Raw genomic sequence first — 14,780 nt, 5'->3', positions numbered from 1 at the left:
TAAAATTTTATAAACTGTTGAATCTACAATGATTTCGTGGTTACTAAATTTTTTTCATTACTAGAAATTAGTTAAGAAAATTCATCAATGGAATTTGATGAAATGGCGGATCGTGAACAACTTCTGCAACAAATAAACTCACCGGAGTATACTATCGACAAGTATAGTTTATGTGAATAGTCAGGAACAAGATCTAAACAAACTTTATGAAACTATCTACTGGGGATATTCAAGTTAGTTTATTACCTACCATTACCGTAACCAGGATATTTAGGTTCCTATATAGGAATAGTCGCAGAGTCGCAAACCTTTGCCAATTGTCAATCTGCTACTATAGTCGCTTTTTCAAGATTGGGACTGTTGTGAAACATGAATCTTGAATAACGTTTAAGTTTTGATTCGAAATAAAACAAAAAAATACAAAGAAGCTCAAGAAATATTAGTATATGTCTATGTCCGTGTTTCCCAACGTGGGACCCACGCCCCACAAGGGGGAAATTTGATTGTAAAGAAGGGCAATTCGAAAATAGACTCGACACGAGTTTAACATTTTCCACTGGGCCATTCAAATGAATTACTACATTTCAGTATCCAATTGGAAATAATAAATATTATATTCGTTTGACGAGACCAAAACTGGGTTTTTGGCATCGTCAATTAACCTCATTGTGGCAGAGGACAGGCTTCGCGTGAACCCCCGGACGCTTTAAAATCTCGCTAAACAACGCATTTGTTCGCATCTGAATTAAAAAACTTCAATTTATGAAGAGGATAAACTGAAGCTACTCGTAAAGAATCTGTGGTCTGATGATGTCTAGTAAAAAAAGAAGTTTGTAGGGATACCACCCAACTCGGAAAGAGTTGAGTCAAATAAGTGGCGATGTAAGCCAAGATCAATCTCAAACGTCTCGGGTCAGCTGACCGAGGCCAATTGAGTCAAAGAAACCTTTCTTTCCTTCTCAGCCACGTGTATATATAGTTGTAGATTTCCTATCAATATAGCCTCTTTTTAAGTTATCATTTTTTACTTACTATGTTTGTTTCCTAGTGTTTTCTTCATTGAACCTATCATTTAGCTTCTTGATTGAATAATTGAATTTTTAACAATAAAAATTATGTATATGTTGCATAGGAAAGATAAGAATTTTCGAAGGGCTTGGGTGGGATATGGAAAAAAAAGAGGTTACTGGTCTATGTCTACAAGTCTCAAAACGTCTACACAAAGTTTCAACTTGCTGCTTAGATCTATTTTACTATAATAGAACTAAAACGACCCCTCAGTCAAGTTGTTTTAAAAATGCCTCAAAGTGAGTTTCGTGTTGTTATCAAAATTTTTAATTAAACAAGAATTCACACAAACACAAATCGAAAACAGAATGGACGCTGTGGATGAGAAGCATTAGAAGATGTGACAACTCTAGAAATCAATAAATTTGTGAAATTTCCACCTGTTTCCAAAAACAAAAGAAATTGCAGCACAGACCGGCTTTTTTAAAACAAGTGTTCTAAAGATCCTACACGAGTAATATGACAAAAATTAGTGTAAGGTAGTTGTTTCGATTTCTTGACGCAGTGCAAAAGCAGCGTTGAATAGAATTAGAATATTGTGCCGCAAGGACTAAGAAAGCGTAATCCTATTCAATTGTAAATAACCATGATCCAACATCCAAAAGAGATTCCATAGGAAGAAGGAGGGCCCATGCGAAAAAAGCAAACATCACGAAAATTACCTAAAAAGTGATTAGTACAATATTTTGGGACTGCGAGGTTATCCTTTTGATTGAATTTAAAGAATAAAAGACAACCATGGACATGGCATATTACATTGAATTACTAAGGAAGTTGTGTTCGAAAATTATCGAATAAAAAAGCACTTTCCAAGGCTACTGTATACGAATGTGGCTTCACAGAGATTGAACACCCACCATATAGCCTCGATCTGGCTCTGTCTGACTATTACATTAAACAGGGGGTGTATGAACATTTTGACTCTAAAGATCCATATTATAGTGGAATATAAGATTTAGTGACATGTTCTGCAAATTGTGTGGAAATAAAGGGAAATTATTTTGAAAAAATGTAAGTTTATAATTTATGACGTTTTCCTCTACATCTACTTTGCGAATCCCAAGTAGATGTTGAGATTTTTTGTATTCGGTTGTATTGACACGGAGTGGTAACATTTGAAAAAAAAAACTTTTTCTCCAATTTTTTTTTCCATATTTTATGAAAAATATATAATTTTCAAACTTTTACACAGTTTTACATATCCCATAATAGTTGCTACAATTACAGTATGGCCAAATGAGAGTAGAAATTTTATTATTTCGTATTTAAGAAAGTTGGTAGCAGTAATTAAAGAAATATAAAAAAGCTCTCACGATAATTGTAATAATATCCGGTGTTTTACCTTTTAAGCAAAATATTTGTGCTTTTGTAAGAGATAAAATACCGAAAATGTTACTTAAAATATTCATCAAAGAAGCAGCGACTATCAAAAAAGTGATGAGTATCAGTTGATACAAATCATCTAGAAGATAAATAAACAGAAAATGTAAAAATAACGATTTTTCGTGAGAGACCCACCACAAATATGGCATTACATTTATTGATGGAATTTGAAATTAACGCAGATGTTAGAGAAATGATTTTAGGCGAATGAAACTTTTTGAAAAACATAAATCATGATTATGAGCCACATAAATCGAAAATTATATACGCATTAAAAGTTTTGTTAAAGCAAAATTTATAAATTTGAAAAATTTGAAAATGTAAAGAATAAACAGTACGTCGAAAAATGTGGGATTTTTTGGATTGTATGTATTCATCTCAAATCTAGTTTTCCCCTTAAAATTAGTATTTGGTGGTATTAAATTTTTTATTTTGAAAATTTCGCTGTCGCTTTCAAAAAATTATCAAACTGACATTTTTCTAAAAAGTTCTTTTTTTGAATAATGGGCAATATTCGTGAACATAATCCCAAGTAAATGCAGATGTTAAAACGATGAAATAATAGACGTAGAAAAAATTTTCAAAATTGGAAAACAATTTATAATTTTTCTAAAATGTTGAGACAATATTACATTTGAATTTGTATAGTTGCATAAAACCTTACTAATTGTAAGTTTACTTAATGAAAAAGTTATTCTAGAGCTAATAAAGCTAGAAAGCCGTGAAAAACCAATAGATCAAATGCATAGCTTGTTGGACAAAGATTCTCCATTCGAAGGGGTAATTAACGATCGCCAATCATGGATCAACAAAAATTTTCCGCAAGCTCGAGATCTATTTCTCAGGTACAGGAACATCACTATCAAATAGACAAGCGGCCTTGAAGGTCCTGAAAGCTATTGAGTGTATTGAGTATGAGTCCATACTAGTGAGGGAGTGTAAGCAAACTCAAAAAGCACTAGCTAACAAAAATGTAACCCTAATGTGGCTCCTAGGCTGAAAGGGTATACAAGAAAATGAGGAAACAGACAGACTATCTAAAAAAGGGGTAAAGACTACATACCTTGGACCAGAACCCTACTGTGCTCATGAAATACCACATCAATAAAGAACTGAACGAATAGCTAAAGATTCAGATGGAGTCTTACTGGAGAAATATTCTAGTCCTAAGAAAATCCAAAATATTCATAACCATAACAGTTAAGAAGTCTTAGGAACTTTTCGTGGTGACCAAAAACGACATGGTTAGCCTTCTGACAGGTCACTGCCCCATCAAATACCATCTTAAGACTGTAGGCATGGCAGACGACAAGCTACAGATTCTGTGAACAAGCCATGTAAAGAGCAGAGCATCTACTCAGCGAATGTCCTGCTTATTTCGTTATAAGGCTTAAGTACTTTGCAGGAGTAGTACTAAAGCTTGGGGAAGTGGGACACAAAAACCTCTTTGAGAGGAGTCCATGTATTTTGGAAGCAGAACAATAAGATATAGTGCCTTGTACAATATATCTTCCAGGTATAGGTGAAGAGTTGCTGTAAACCCAAAAAGACTCGCAAACAAAACAATCTAAAATCTGATAAGAAAGTGTGTGAGGTGTTCCCTGAATTGTTTACCATTCAGACATAGGTGCTCCTCTATTTCCTTACAGAAACGACAAAAGCTGTCTTAAGTTTCTTCAAATGTTAACTCACTGGGTCAATAAACATACTAGTAACTCTCCTTAGCTCATCATTGCTTAATGAAAGAACTTGGATCCAGTTGATATAATAAAAAAGAAATCTTGTTTCAGATCTTGTTTCTGTTTTCCTCTGATTTTCCTATAGTTTATAATAATGGCTAGAAGACTTAGGGAACCTATCAAAGGTTGAGGTCCCATAAAACGAGTTACCCCGTCCTTTTTCGCCATGGAGTTTGCTTTACACCTGAGAGGAATACATATTTTGACCTTGGATTCTTTTGGAACTATCTTTATTCTATTTAAATAAGCAATGATAAAAATATCAACGTTTTATTTTTGACTATGTTTAAAAAAATACATTTGTTTTTCTTTAAATTGTTCTCTAAAGAAATCTGTTTATCAAAACGTGATATTGCGAGTTCTTCTAATTCTTGGTCATCCAGCATGATTTGATGATGTAGCTGTATAGTTACAAAATATTTTATAACTAGATTGTATTATATCCTGTTTTTTTCATTTTTTTTGAAATTATTTATGTTTTTATTCATTATATCGTATGGTGAAAAATGGTTTTTTTTGTAATTATTTATTCCCAGAATATAACATGTAATTCCGCAAGTTCGAGTTGAATGACTATATAGAATATATCTTGCATAAACATTCTTACTGATATACTGAAACACCTTCCGATAGTATCAAATGTGTTCAACATTTCAAACTTCAACGTAGCAACTATAAAATATTACTGTACACATATACAGGTGTGACTTTTTAATAAAACAAAAGAAACATTAAATAACCTATTTAAGTGAAACGTTAATCGATTTATAATGAACGCCGTTGTTTTGAATAATTTAAAATGATACAATTTTTGTAATTTTTGATGAATTATTCCATTGGTTCGGTTCAAGATGTTCAATTTATTCAAATCATTTCATTGTAACCAATATTCTTACAGTTTCATTCTTTTAAATGGCACGTTCTCATCAACCTAAGTAATAGTCTAAAGCTAATCTGCTAGTTTTACATAAAAATAAGCCATAAAAGTTATTTTTTAAATTTTGTTCGATATTCGCATGTTCTTTTTAGAATCATAAAAAAGTAACTGCGGTGTTTTCAAGATAGTATCGCTGTTCTAGACAAATTCATTTTTGAATGAAGTTTGAAATAACTTGACGTATAAAATGTAACCACATTAATTTTAATAATCTCTTACATAGGTGATGTTATATATTTTGAGACACAAGAAAACTACAGTTTTCAGGAAAATTATTTTATTTATATTTAAAATCATCACGATCTACATCAATGTACTTTTCTAACCGAATCTTGAAGACACTCATCACTTGGCATAATTTCAACGATTTGATGAATTGCTTCATCTTTGTAAGTATCCGTTGTAAAACGTCGACCACGTAAATGTTTTTCCAATTTAAAAGATAGCCACAAATCACACATGGCCAAATCAGGGGAAAACGGTGGATTTTCGATACAGAATCATGATGCAACATTAATCCGCGAATATTGACTCAAGAGCTGCAGGTAAACATTTTGTGGTGTACCAGTTTGTTGGATTATACGTTGATTTTGTACTACCAAAGAAAATTGCGTATCAAACTTTCTGGCGCCATAATGTTGTTGGATGGTCTCAGAAGTACCTGGCCCAACAAAAAAAACACAAAAATTTTGGTAAAAAGTATATTTATTCTTCAACGTAACCTCCTTTTAGCTCCATACACTTTCCCAATGATGTTCAATGAGTTTAATACCCTTTTTACGATAAGAGTTGTCAAGCTCCTCAAAATAGCTATTAACTGCCGACATAACCTCTGAATTGTTGGAAAATCTTTGACCACCAAAGAACTTTTTCAAGTATTTCATTTTTTTGTGGCCATAGCAATAACGGATGTGTGAGCCGTTGCATTATTTTGATGAAACAACACTTTTTACTTAGCCAAATGCGGCCGTTTTTCATTGATTTTTTCGCTAAAACGTTGCAATAAGTTCACACAACACTCGTCGTTGATAGATTTTCGTTTTTGAAGATGCCATGACCTGGCCAATTACCGACGTTCAATTCCTTCATACCAGATACATTGACATGCTTTCTTCAGTTCTTGATGTTACTGTAAGCGATTTCATATTATTGACTTGTTGTTTTGGTTTGAACAATATTTGGAGGTATATCTGTTTTCATGCTTAGTAAAACAATTAGTATAAAACTAATTATTAGAAAAATGTGAAAACTGTCAGTTATCGGTAAATTACGCCTTACTGGGGTAATTACAGTGACAGGTTGTAGATCTTGCGTGGTAGACTTTGTACCTCATCGTCAACGTGGAACAAATATCGTATGAATTTGACAAGAAACAATTTATGGTTCCTTTGGGTTATCATAATAACAATTAGAAGTCATTTTTCCCTGTAATTGCGAATATTGTATACTACAGAAATTCTTTTTGGACCCATTGAAGCGATTTTGACAGGGAAAGTAAAAAATGTGATTGATTACTTCAGGCTTACCGAAAACTTATTGATCGATGGTACAAGCAGTTTTTGTGACAGAAATTTTAGTGAAGGAACTTTTTAGACAGAACTATGTAAAAAGCATAAAACCTGTATAAATTTAAAAATACTGTAATTATTTTAAACATTGTGAAATTCCAAAGATCTTATTCCTTCAAACGGACTTCATGTACCGCATTGCGTAATATTAATTCGTTGTATGTGGTTGAATAGAAATTACAAATAGATAAATCACTTCTTAACGTTTGACAAAAATGCATAAAAACGCATTTGATAAATTAAATGCGCAAGCAAATTCGGAAAAATTACTAATAAATGATCGGTAATTAGATATAAAAGCGTAAAGTATAGAATACGACCGTGGCACAAATTGGAAAGAGAATAAAACACAAGTTAATTGACAAGTTAATTAAATATAATGAATTGGTTGATTGCAGGTATTTCTTGTTGAATGTGTTTTATATCAATAACCAAACTGTTGCTTGCAGGGTCGCCTCTTTGTGAAATTGGATATAACAACTAAAAGCAATGATAACAGAAATAAGTGAATAATTTTATGAAAAAATTCAATAAAAAACAAAAGAAAATAAATGGTTCTCAAAATTCCTGCTGTGTATATTGTTGAAACAGGATATTTCTGATATGGTCTTTATTCCACTAATTCGATGATGGACCCAGAAGTACTTGGCCTGACCTAGAGATGATGGTTGCATGAAAAATACCACTGTATTAGAAATTACACAATCTATAAAGCATAAGTTTCAAGTTTGAAGATGTCACGTTGTTTAGTATTTGTTTGGCAGCCTAACTAATATAAAAACTGTACTACTTAGATTATTACAGCATCGCAGTGGTCGACCAAATGAGGTGACGATTCCAGAAATGCTGAAGAAAATCCACAAAGTGGTACTGGATGATCGTCGACTGAAAGTGCGCGAATTAGCAGAGATAGTAGGCATTTAAAAAAGTGCGCTACATCGCATATTAACTGAAAATTTGGATATGAAAAAGCTGTGCGCGTTTGCTCACAATGGAACAAAAAAAGCGTCGTAAAGATGTTTCCTTCGAGTGGAAACATAACCACTTCACAACCGAAACAAAAGATCAATCAAAACAATGAACTGAAAAAGGATAACCGGCTCCAAAGATAACAAAGATCGTTACATTTGCAGGCGAGGTCATGGCGTTGGTTATTTGGTATTCGCTTGGGATAATTTTCATTGACTATCTTTAAAAAGGAAAAACTCTCAGCGACAAGTATTATGCGAACTTATTGTAACATTTGAGCGAAGAAATCAAGCAAAACGGCGGTATTTGGCTAAGAAGATAGTGTTTTTTTATCAAGACAATGCACCAGCTCACAAATCCGTTATAGCAATGGCCAAAATTAATGGATTAAAGATTGAATTGCTACCTCATGCACCCTATTCGCCAGATTTAGCCCGGATTATTTTCTGTTCCCAGACTTGAAAAAATGGCTGGGTGGTCAAAGATTTTCCAACAATGAAGAGGTGATGTCGGCAGTTAATGACTATTTTGAAGAGTATGACAATTCTTGTTATAAAAAGGTATCGAACTTATTGAAAATCGCTGTGAAAAGTGGACGGAGCTAAAAGGAGATTACGTTGAACAATATATATATTTTTTTCCATAATTTTTGGGTTTTTTTATTGGGTTAGTTACTTCTGGGAGCATCCTTGTATATCAATATACCTTGAATACTAAAATAAACATCATTTTGAATAATTTTTTACTACTTCAGCTTTGACGAAGAGATTACCAGGAACAAGAAAGAGAGCTGTCAATTCCCAAAGAAATTATAATAAATCGACCAGACATATCTACACATTGCAGTATTGCAGTACACAAAATTTTTTTTCTATTAACAATACACGTAGATTGAGTATAATAAAATAAAGAGTGGAGTTGACATGGTGGATATGAACGAATATCACAAGTTATTTGCCACTTGTGATATTCCTTTTCACGAAAACTTGGAAAAGTATTACCTAACCCTCACCTTCATCAATAAATATGATTTGTTGACATATTTGGTCAATTAAGTTGAGTTAATTAATATTTAGAAATATTGCAGGTGTAGCCACATGTTTTAGAATGGAGCATCAATATTGTGACAGGGACTCAGCCGCACGCCATCTAATGGATAGTGAAGGTTCCATTCAAAGGGTAACTATTGAGCCATGTTTTAGATGTTTCTGGGAAAAAGATTGCTATTACTAGACACAGAAAGTTTTATCGTATTCTGGAACATCACAACAGTATATATATATATATATATATATATATATATATATATATATATATATATATATATATATATATATATATATATATAAAGAGTAAAGAGTGATAGAAGCCAATCCGAGTGGCATAAAGAAAAGTGATAGTTACGAACTTGTGTTATAAAAAAGTTTCAGTATCAAAGCACGTCTGAATTTGTACTCGGTTTAAGTTGCTTTTGTTATTTCGTCCAGCAATACTTTTCTAATATTGACAAACATTATAGATAAAATTTGTATAGAAACTCCATTTTCTAAACATTTCCGACTACGATACAACTTCAGTCAATAACAGTTTTCATACTTTAACGACATTACTGTTTTCAGGAATATATTTTTATGAATACGACGATGTTCTTTGAGGACATCTTTAGCATATAAGGATAATAATAAAAGTATTTCGACTATCGATGTGCAGATAACCTCTATGCTTCGAGAACAAAAGAATTTGCAATTTTAATGTATCCAAATCATAAAATGTTGCCAGTTTCACATCATAGCATGCATTTTTCGTGTTCAAAATAAAAGTGCATTATACGTGATCGATTTTAACGTAAAAGAACGAAGTATGTACTTAATGCTAACAGGAAAAAAGAATTATGCATTTGATTACATTTCATTTGAGAATTAAAATACTTCTCACAAACTAAAAATGAATGTGGAAGAGAGGTAGTACTGGTTTGTTCACTATTTATCAATATTTTGTTTTCTATCTTTGTTTTTTTAGTAACGATTATTGTGTAATTCAGTTGGCATATATTTGAAAAATAGTTTCGTATTAGATTGGATTAGTACATTTCTATTTCTTAAATGTGAAGTAAATTTCAAAATTTTGTAAATGTTTGTAAATTCCGTGCAATCGCAAAAGATGGTAACATTGTTTATCTTCTTTGTTATGTTCAGCTGGTCAATTGACTGCCGTTTTGTTTGTCTGTTTTTGTTTTCATTTTCAATAGTCTCATTCTCATGTCCTGGTTGTTGAGCACCATCCATGATTGAATGACCTCAATCAAACTACCCATATTAGTCAATAATGGTCCAATCAACAGAACATTGTAGAGAATGTTATATTTATATCAATATGTTATATTGAGTTCGTCACTAGATCTTTCTCAATGTTGTTCCTTTCTATACTCACTTTCTTGGTAACTCCAATTCCACTAGATGCATACTTTATTTCCTCCTGGATTTTCATTCATATTAACGTTAACTTCCTATTTTCTTCTCTCATTTTTTTCGTGTTCATGCATCCTGGCATGTAACGTCAGTTTGCGTAGTTATTTGGTTTTTAGGTGCTGAAATTCACTGGGAACTTGTAAAGTTTATGCTGAAGGTGTATGCTTGCTAATGAATGAAGAACATGTCTCAACAATGAAGAACTATATAGGCTGCTTGGTATCGTGAATTACGATTGACGAGCTACATCAAAACTTGCACGAGTTTCAAGATAAGTTGTTTATCACATTGTTGCGCTTAAGACATTGCAAAAAGTTGAAATCAACTGTTATTTGAGATGGTATCCAAAAGCTGGTGCCACGATTAGACAAATACTTAGATATTGTTGGAAGTTACATTGCAAATGAAAAAATGTAATGTAATATCATTTACGTTCTTAACTACTTTTTTTTTCTTGCTCCATTACAAAACGGTTCTTACTTATAAAATGACCCTCGTATAAATCAAACATGAATGGAACTCAACAAGTTAAAGAAACGAAGAAAATATCGACAAGTCGGTTATTCTGACAAAGTAAAAAGTTCTTTTTTTTGTAACACCTGAAATAAATTGTTGCCACCTTCTCTGTATATCCCATGTCAGACGAAGCGGTAGTGGAACGAACAGACATTTGTTTTTTTGTTGGTCACTTCGGCTACAAATTGGATTTTTACTGTTTCCCCTGTGATGATCGTCAAAATGTGATTGGAAGGATTTTTATTGCTTTGACAGGAAATACATTCTCTCCCGCCGATGAAAAAAGATTATTACATGGTTTGTATTACTGTAGGAAAACGGAGAAAATGCCACAAACATTGTATACTTTCATATAAAATAGGAAAATAAAAAAAGAGTGTCACAAACAAAATCTTTTGGTAAGCAATAAATTATTGGTTTGTGGCAGACTATTTGAAGATTTCCATACGCATATCTGTAATTATTGAGAAAAGATATATGCCAGATGGGATATATAGTCCGACGAAATACTTAAAGTACTATCCTGCAAAATCCGTAACATCATTGTGGCAGGAAATAAATATTCTCGTTTTAAAACGGCCTTCAAGCAGTTGGCCTATTGTGACCGACTGGCATCAGATGAAAAAAACACTTCCAACAAGTTCCTACATTTTCTGAACTAAACGCTGAAGTCTCTATCTACTAGATTACTGTTAACAATTAATAGGTATTATGTTGAAAAGGATTGATGACGTTTTAGGACAAGCCTCACAGATTGGTAGCGCAACCAATTTATATTTAGTCCACTTAGATTGCATCAGATATTACTTCTCCTTATTAATTATGTCTTAGTTTTTGTAGTTCCTAAAATTATAAGATATTGTAAAATAACTTAGAAAACTACATTGTATTAATCGTATCCATTGAATTTTTAATAATTGTATATAAATATGAGTGTCAGCTCGTAAGTACGTGTGTGAGTGACGAAAAATTTGGATATTATTAAGTTTTTGAAAAAAAACAGAAAATACCGTATAATTGAGAGAAACCGGAGACGGTTTGAATGTAATCAGCAAAGCCCTGGGTGAAATGATTACTGCGTTTAAACTTATTGGGGGAAACAAGGGACGGAAAATTATGAAATAATAAAAGTAAAAATTACTAATTTGGCAGTCGGGACTATCTATGTTATAAAAAGAAAGCCTAAGGGCGAATTTCCATTTTGAGCTCCGAATGATTCATCTCAAAAGAAAATAAACAGTGAAGGCAGGCATACCTTGTTATTGTGAAATCTTTATGAACAGTCCAATTTATAAATTCCGCTACTGTTGAGTTAAGGGGTTTTAGAATGTTAAACTAGATATAGATAGACAAATAGAAAGGGATTAAATTGCCGACGAAACAGCAAAAGTGCTTCCATCGATTAAATTGAACAAAGAAATACCACTTTCATGGAATTTAAAACCCAAAATCACGATATATGGTCAAACAGAAGTGATTGCCAATGATCAAAAGAGCAAACAGAAAAGTTAATAAGAATCGCGACCATAGAAGTGATCACTGGACATTGTACTGTACAAGTCATCAGAAAAGGAATTTGATATTGTCGAACTAATACAAATGGAGTAAAGAAGAAGATGGGATGATCGTCTTGCAAGAGATAGACAGACTCATTGAATGGCCATCGAAATTTTCAAATTTTAATCCTTCCTTACATACCATATAAAAAAGATATAAAAATGACAGTATTGCCATGCAATGAACTTAATTTTATTCCAAATTGGTGTGGTATCTAGAAAATTGAATTGAATATTCTAATCAAAGAGGGTCACCATTATTGTATATAATTGAAGTTAAAAAAGAGAGAATATTTAGGAAACTTCTAAACGTAAGATGGCTGACTCCTGCTCCATTATAAAGATATTTTTTCAACATAGTCACCATTAAGGTTAACACATTCTGTTCATTAATATTCTAGCATATCTAATGAGTCTCGAAAGACAAATTGTCAACCTCTGCAAACCACTTACTTACCGCACACATGATTCAATCATTCATATTGTTTACCATGCAAATGTTCTTTGAGTTTTGGAAACAGCCGGTAATCGTTTATCATTGAGCCACATACCCCAAAAATGTTCTGCGACTTCCTGGCAATAAATAAAGCGACAGATCAATTCGTTAATCATACGCGAATTATTACCGTGCAGAACGGATACTTTATAGAAGTTGAGCCCAACATAAAATGCACCGTCAGCGCATTAAAAAACGATCTCGTGCTTCAGATCGCTTGTATAATATTGCCATCAGCTGTCCAACTCTTTATTTCCTATCTCTAATTAAGAGCATCAAGTTTTCTAAATGCCATGGCATCTCGATACCTTAAGACACATATAGTCGTTGAATCGTATGGTATGGTGTCGAGAGAATAGAATATCATTTTTAATATTCTGAGCTTGTTTAATCAAGACATCAGATCTTAGATAAACTAAACCATTATATACAGTATTTCTATTTATCACCATATTATGACTTAAATCATTGGAAGCCTACTGAGCTAGTACGAAGTTTTAACTGGGTGGTTATCCTGATGCCAGAGAACATCTTTGCGTCACTACCACGGGTGTTCTTCCATTATCAGATCACGTGATTGTGTCCTCCTTTTTGTGCAGTTAATCATCTAAAATTAAGTCTTAATCATCTCAAAATACGGTTAGCATTACCTTTCCTAATAAATCCGATATTTTCACTCCTTACTCTGCATTTTGTTTTTTACATCATACTGATGGATCCGTGACGCATCAATTGTTACTAATTTGCAAACATTTCTTTTTGTCTTATCCATAGTTGAAAGACTGCCAACATCTTTTCGAAATTGCTGATTTGCATCTGTTAATATTCGTGATACCCATCGTATGACAATTTTTTTATGGTCAGTTCGGCTGTAAGTATATTATGTACCACCATATGATGGACTTTTCCCTCCAACTATTTGTCTATTAGTTACATTTTTATCTTCATCAGACTGTTTACCATATTTATACTCACGATTCTATTAAACGCAAGATTTAAATCACTAGACGATGCTCGATCCTATCCATTTGGATACTGATATGTGATTCTATTGAATCTGGCTTCTACTATAGGCACACCTCCACAGACAACGTGAATCTTTACATAATAAGTCACCATGTGATGTGATAATGAATAAATGCTGATTTATAAAAGGATCATTACTCACATTATTTTTTTTTATTTCGAGTTACCTCAGCATGATCCTGATATTTAGAATGGAACAACATACTTTTGTAAACAAAACTGATAATTCTTCAGTCAAGATATTAATGCCCAATGATCTACGTAGGAAGTTAATTAATAGAAAGTAATCGTTATGCAATTAATGTCGGTTAAAAGTTTTGTCACAAACGTTAAATTTCACTTACTTATCAATTTATATCTTTCGGCGTCCCACGGAGGCGGTTCTCTAGTAACTGCATCAAATTCATAATAAAGCAAACTGAAAGTTTCTTTACAGGACAATGCATTTCCTGAAAACAAAAAAAAATTATATTATTTTCTTTTTGTTCAAAGCTGACATATTATTACTGAACTAATACAAATAAATGATCCAAATGCTTATATCATTTTGTTCCAAGAGATAAGTTCATATATAGCAACTAGAACTTTGAAAATAAAGTTGTGTCTACTTTATGGTAGAAAAAGTTCGAAGTAATTTATTTTTACCAGAAAAAGTGAACTAAATAAATTATTCCATGAAATATGCGACAGAAAGCAAAGGCAAAGTAACAGCATATTAGTACAAGTTTTGTGATTAATATTATAGTAACTATTAACCCGTTCAACCCCACCAGAGCATATATGGTCAAATATTGCTACAGATTTTGAGCCACGGCTTCATATTTCCCAAAACCGTTCAACCGCACGAATCAACAGATCATCTAATGAACTATCGTGCTTTACATCTGTATTTCCACGTCTTCTGATTTTTATTTCTCAGTGTACCACGCAGCGTCTTGAAATATTGAGACGGGAAAAAATAGTAATTCCTGACACAAACCCTTCAGAAATTATGCTAGTTTTGGGAGTTATGCTTTTTATGTGCTACAATCGAGTACCGAACATTTCAGATTAA

At 32.6% G+C, this 14,780-nt stretch overlaps 1 protein-coding gene across 6 annotated transcripts in view; it reads right to left on the bottom strand.

Moving 5' to 3' along the window:
- The window catches only part of LOC130447457 (ephrin type-B receptor 1-B), a 779,444-nt gene that overhangs the window by 40,666 nt on the left and 723,998 nt on the right, over positions 1-14,780 (bottom strand). For all 6 annotated transcript variants that reach the window (XM_056784282.1, XM_056784284.1, XM_056784280.1 and 3 more), the window contains one exon: positions 14,071-14,175. In XM_056784282.1, the coding sequence (XP_056640260.1) occupies positions 14,071-14,175 (105 nt within the window). The remainder of the gene's footprint in view (positions 1-14,070; positions 14,176-14,780) is intronic.

This window comes from Diorhabda sublineata, chromosome 8 (genome assembly GCF_026230105.1).
Source record: "Diorhabda sublineata isolate icDioSubl1.1 chromosome 8, icDioSubl1.1, whole genome shotgun sequence".
Classification (NCBI taxonomy): Eukaryota; Metazoa; Arthropoda; class Insecta; order Coleoptera; family Chrysomelidae; genus Diorhabda; species Diorhabda sublineata.
The sequence above is the reverse complement of the archived record's forward strand: the minus strand, read 5'-3'. Positions and strand labels throughout refer to the sequence as shown.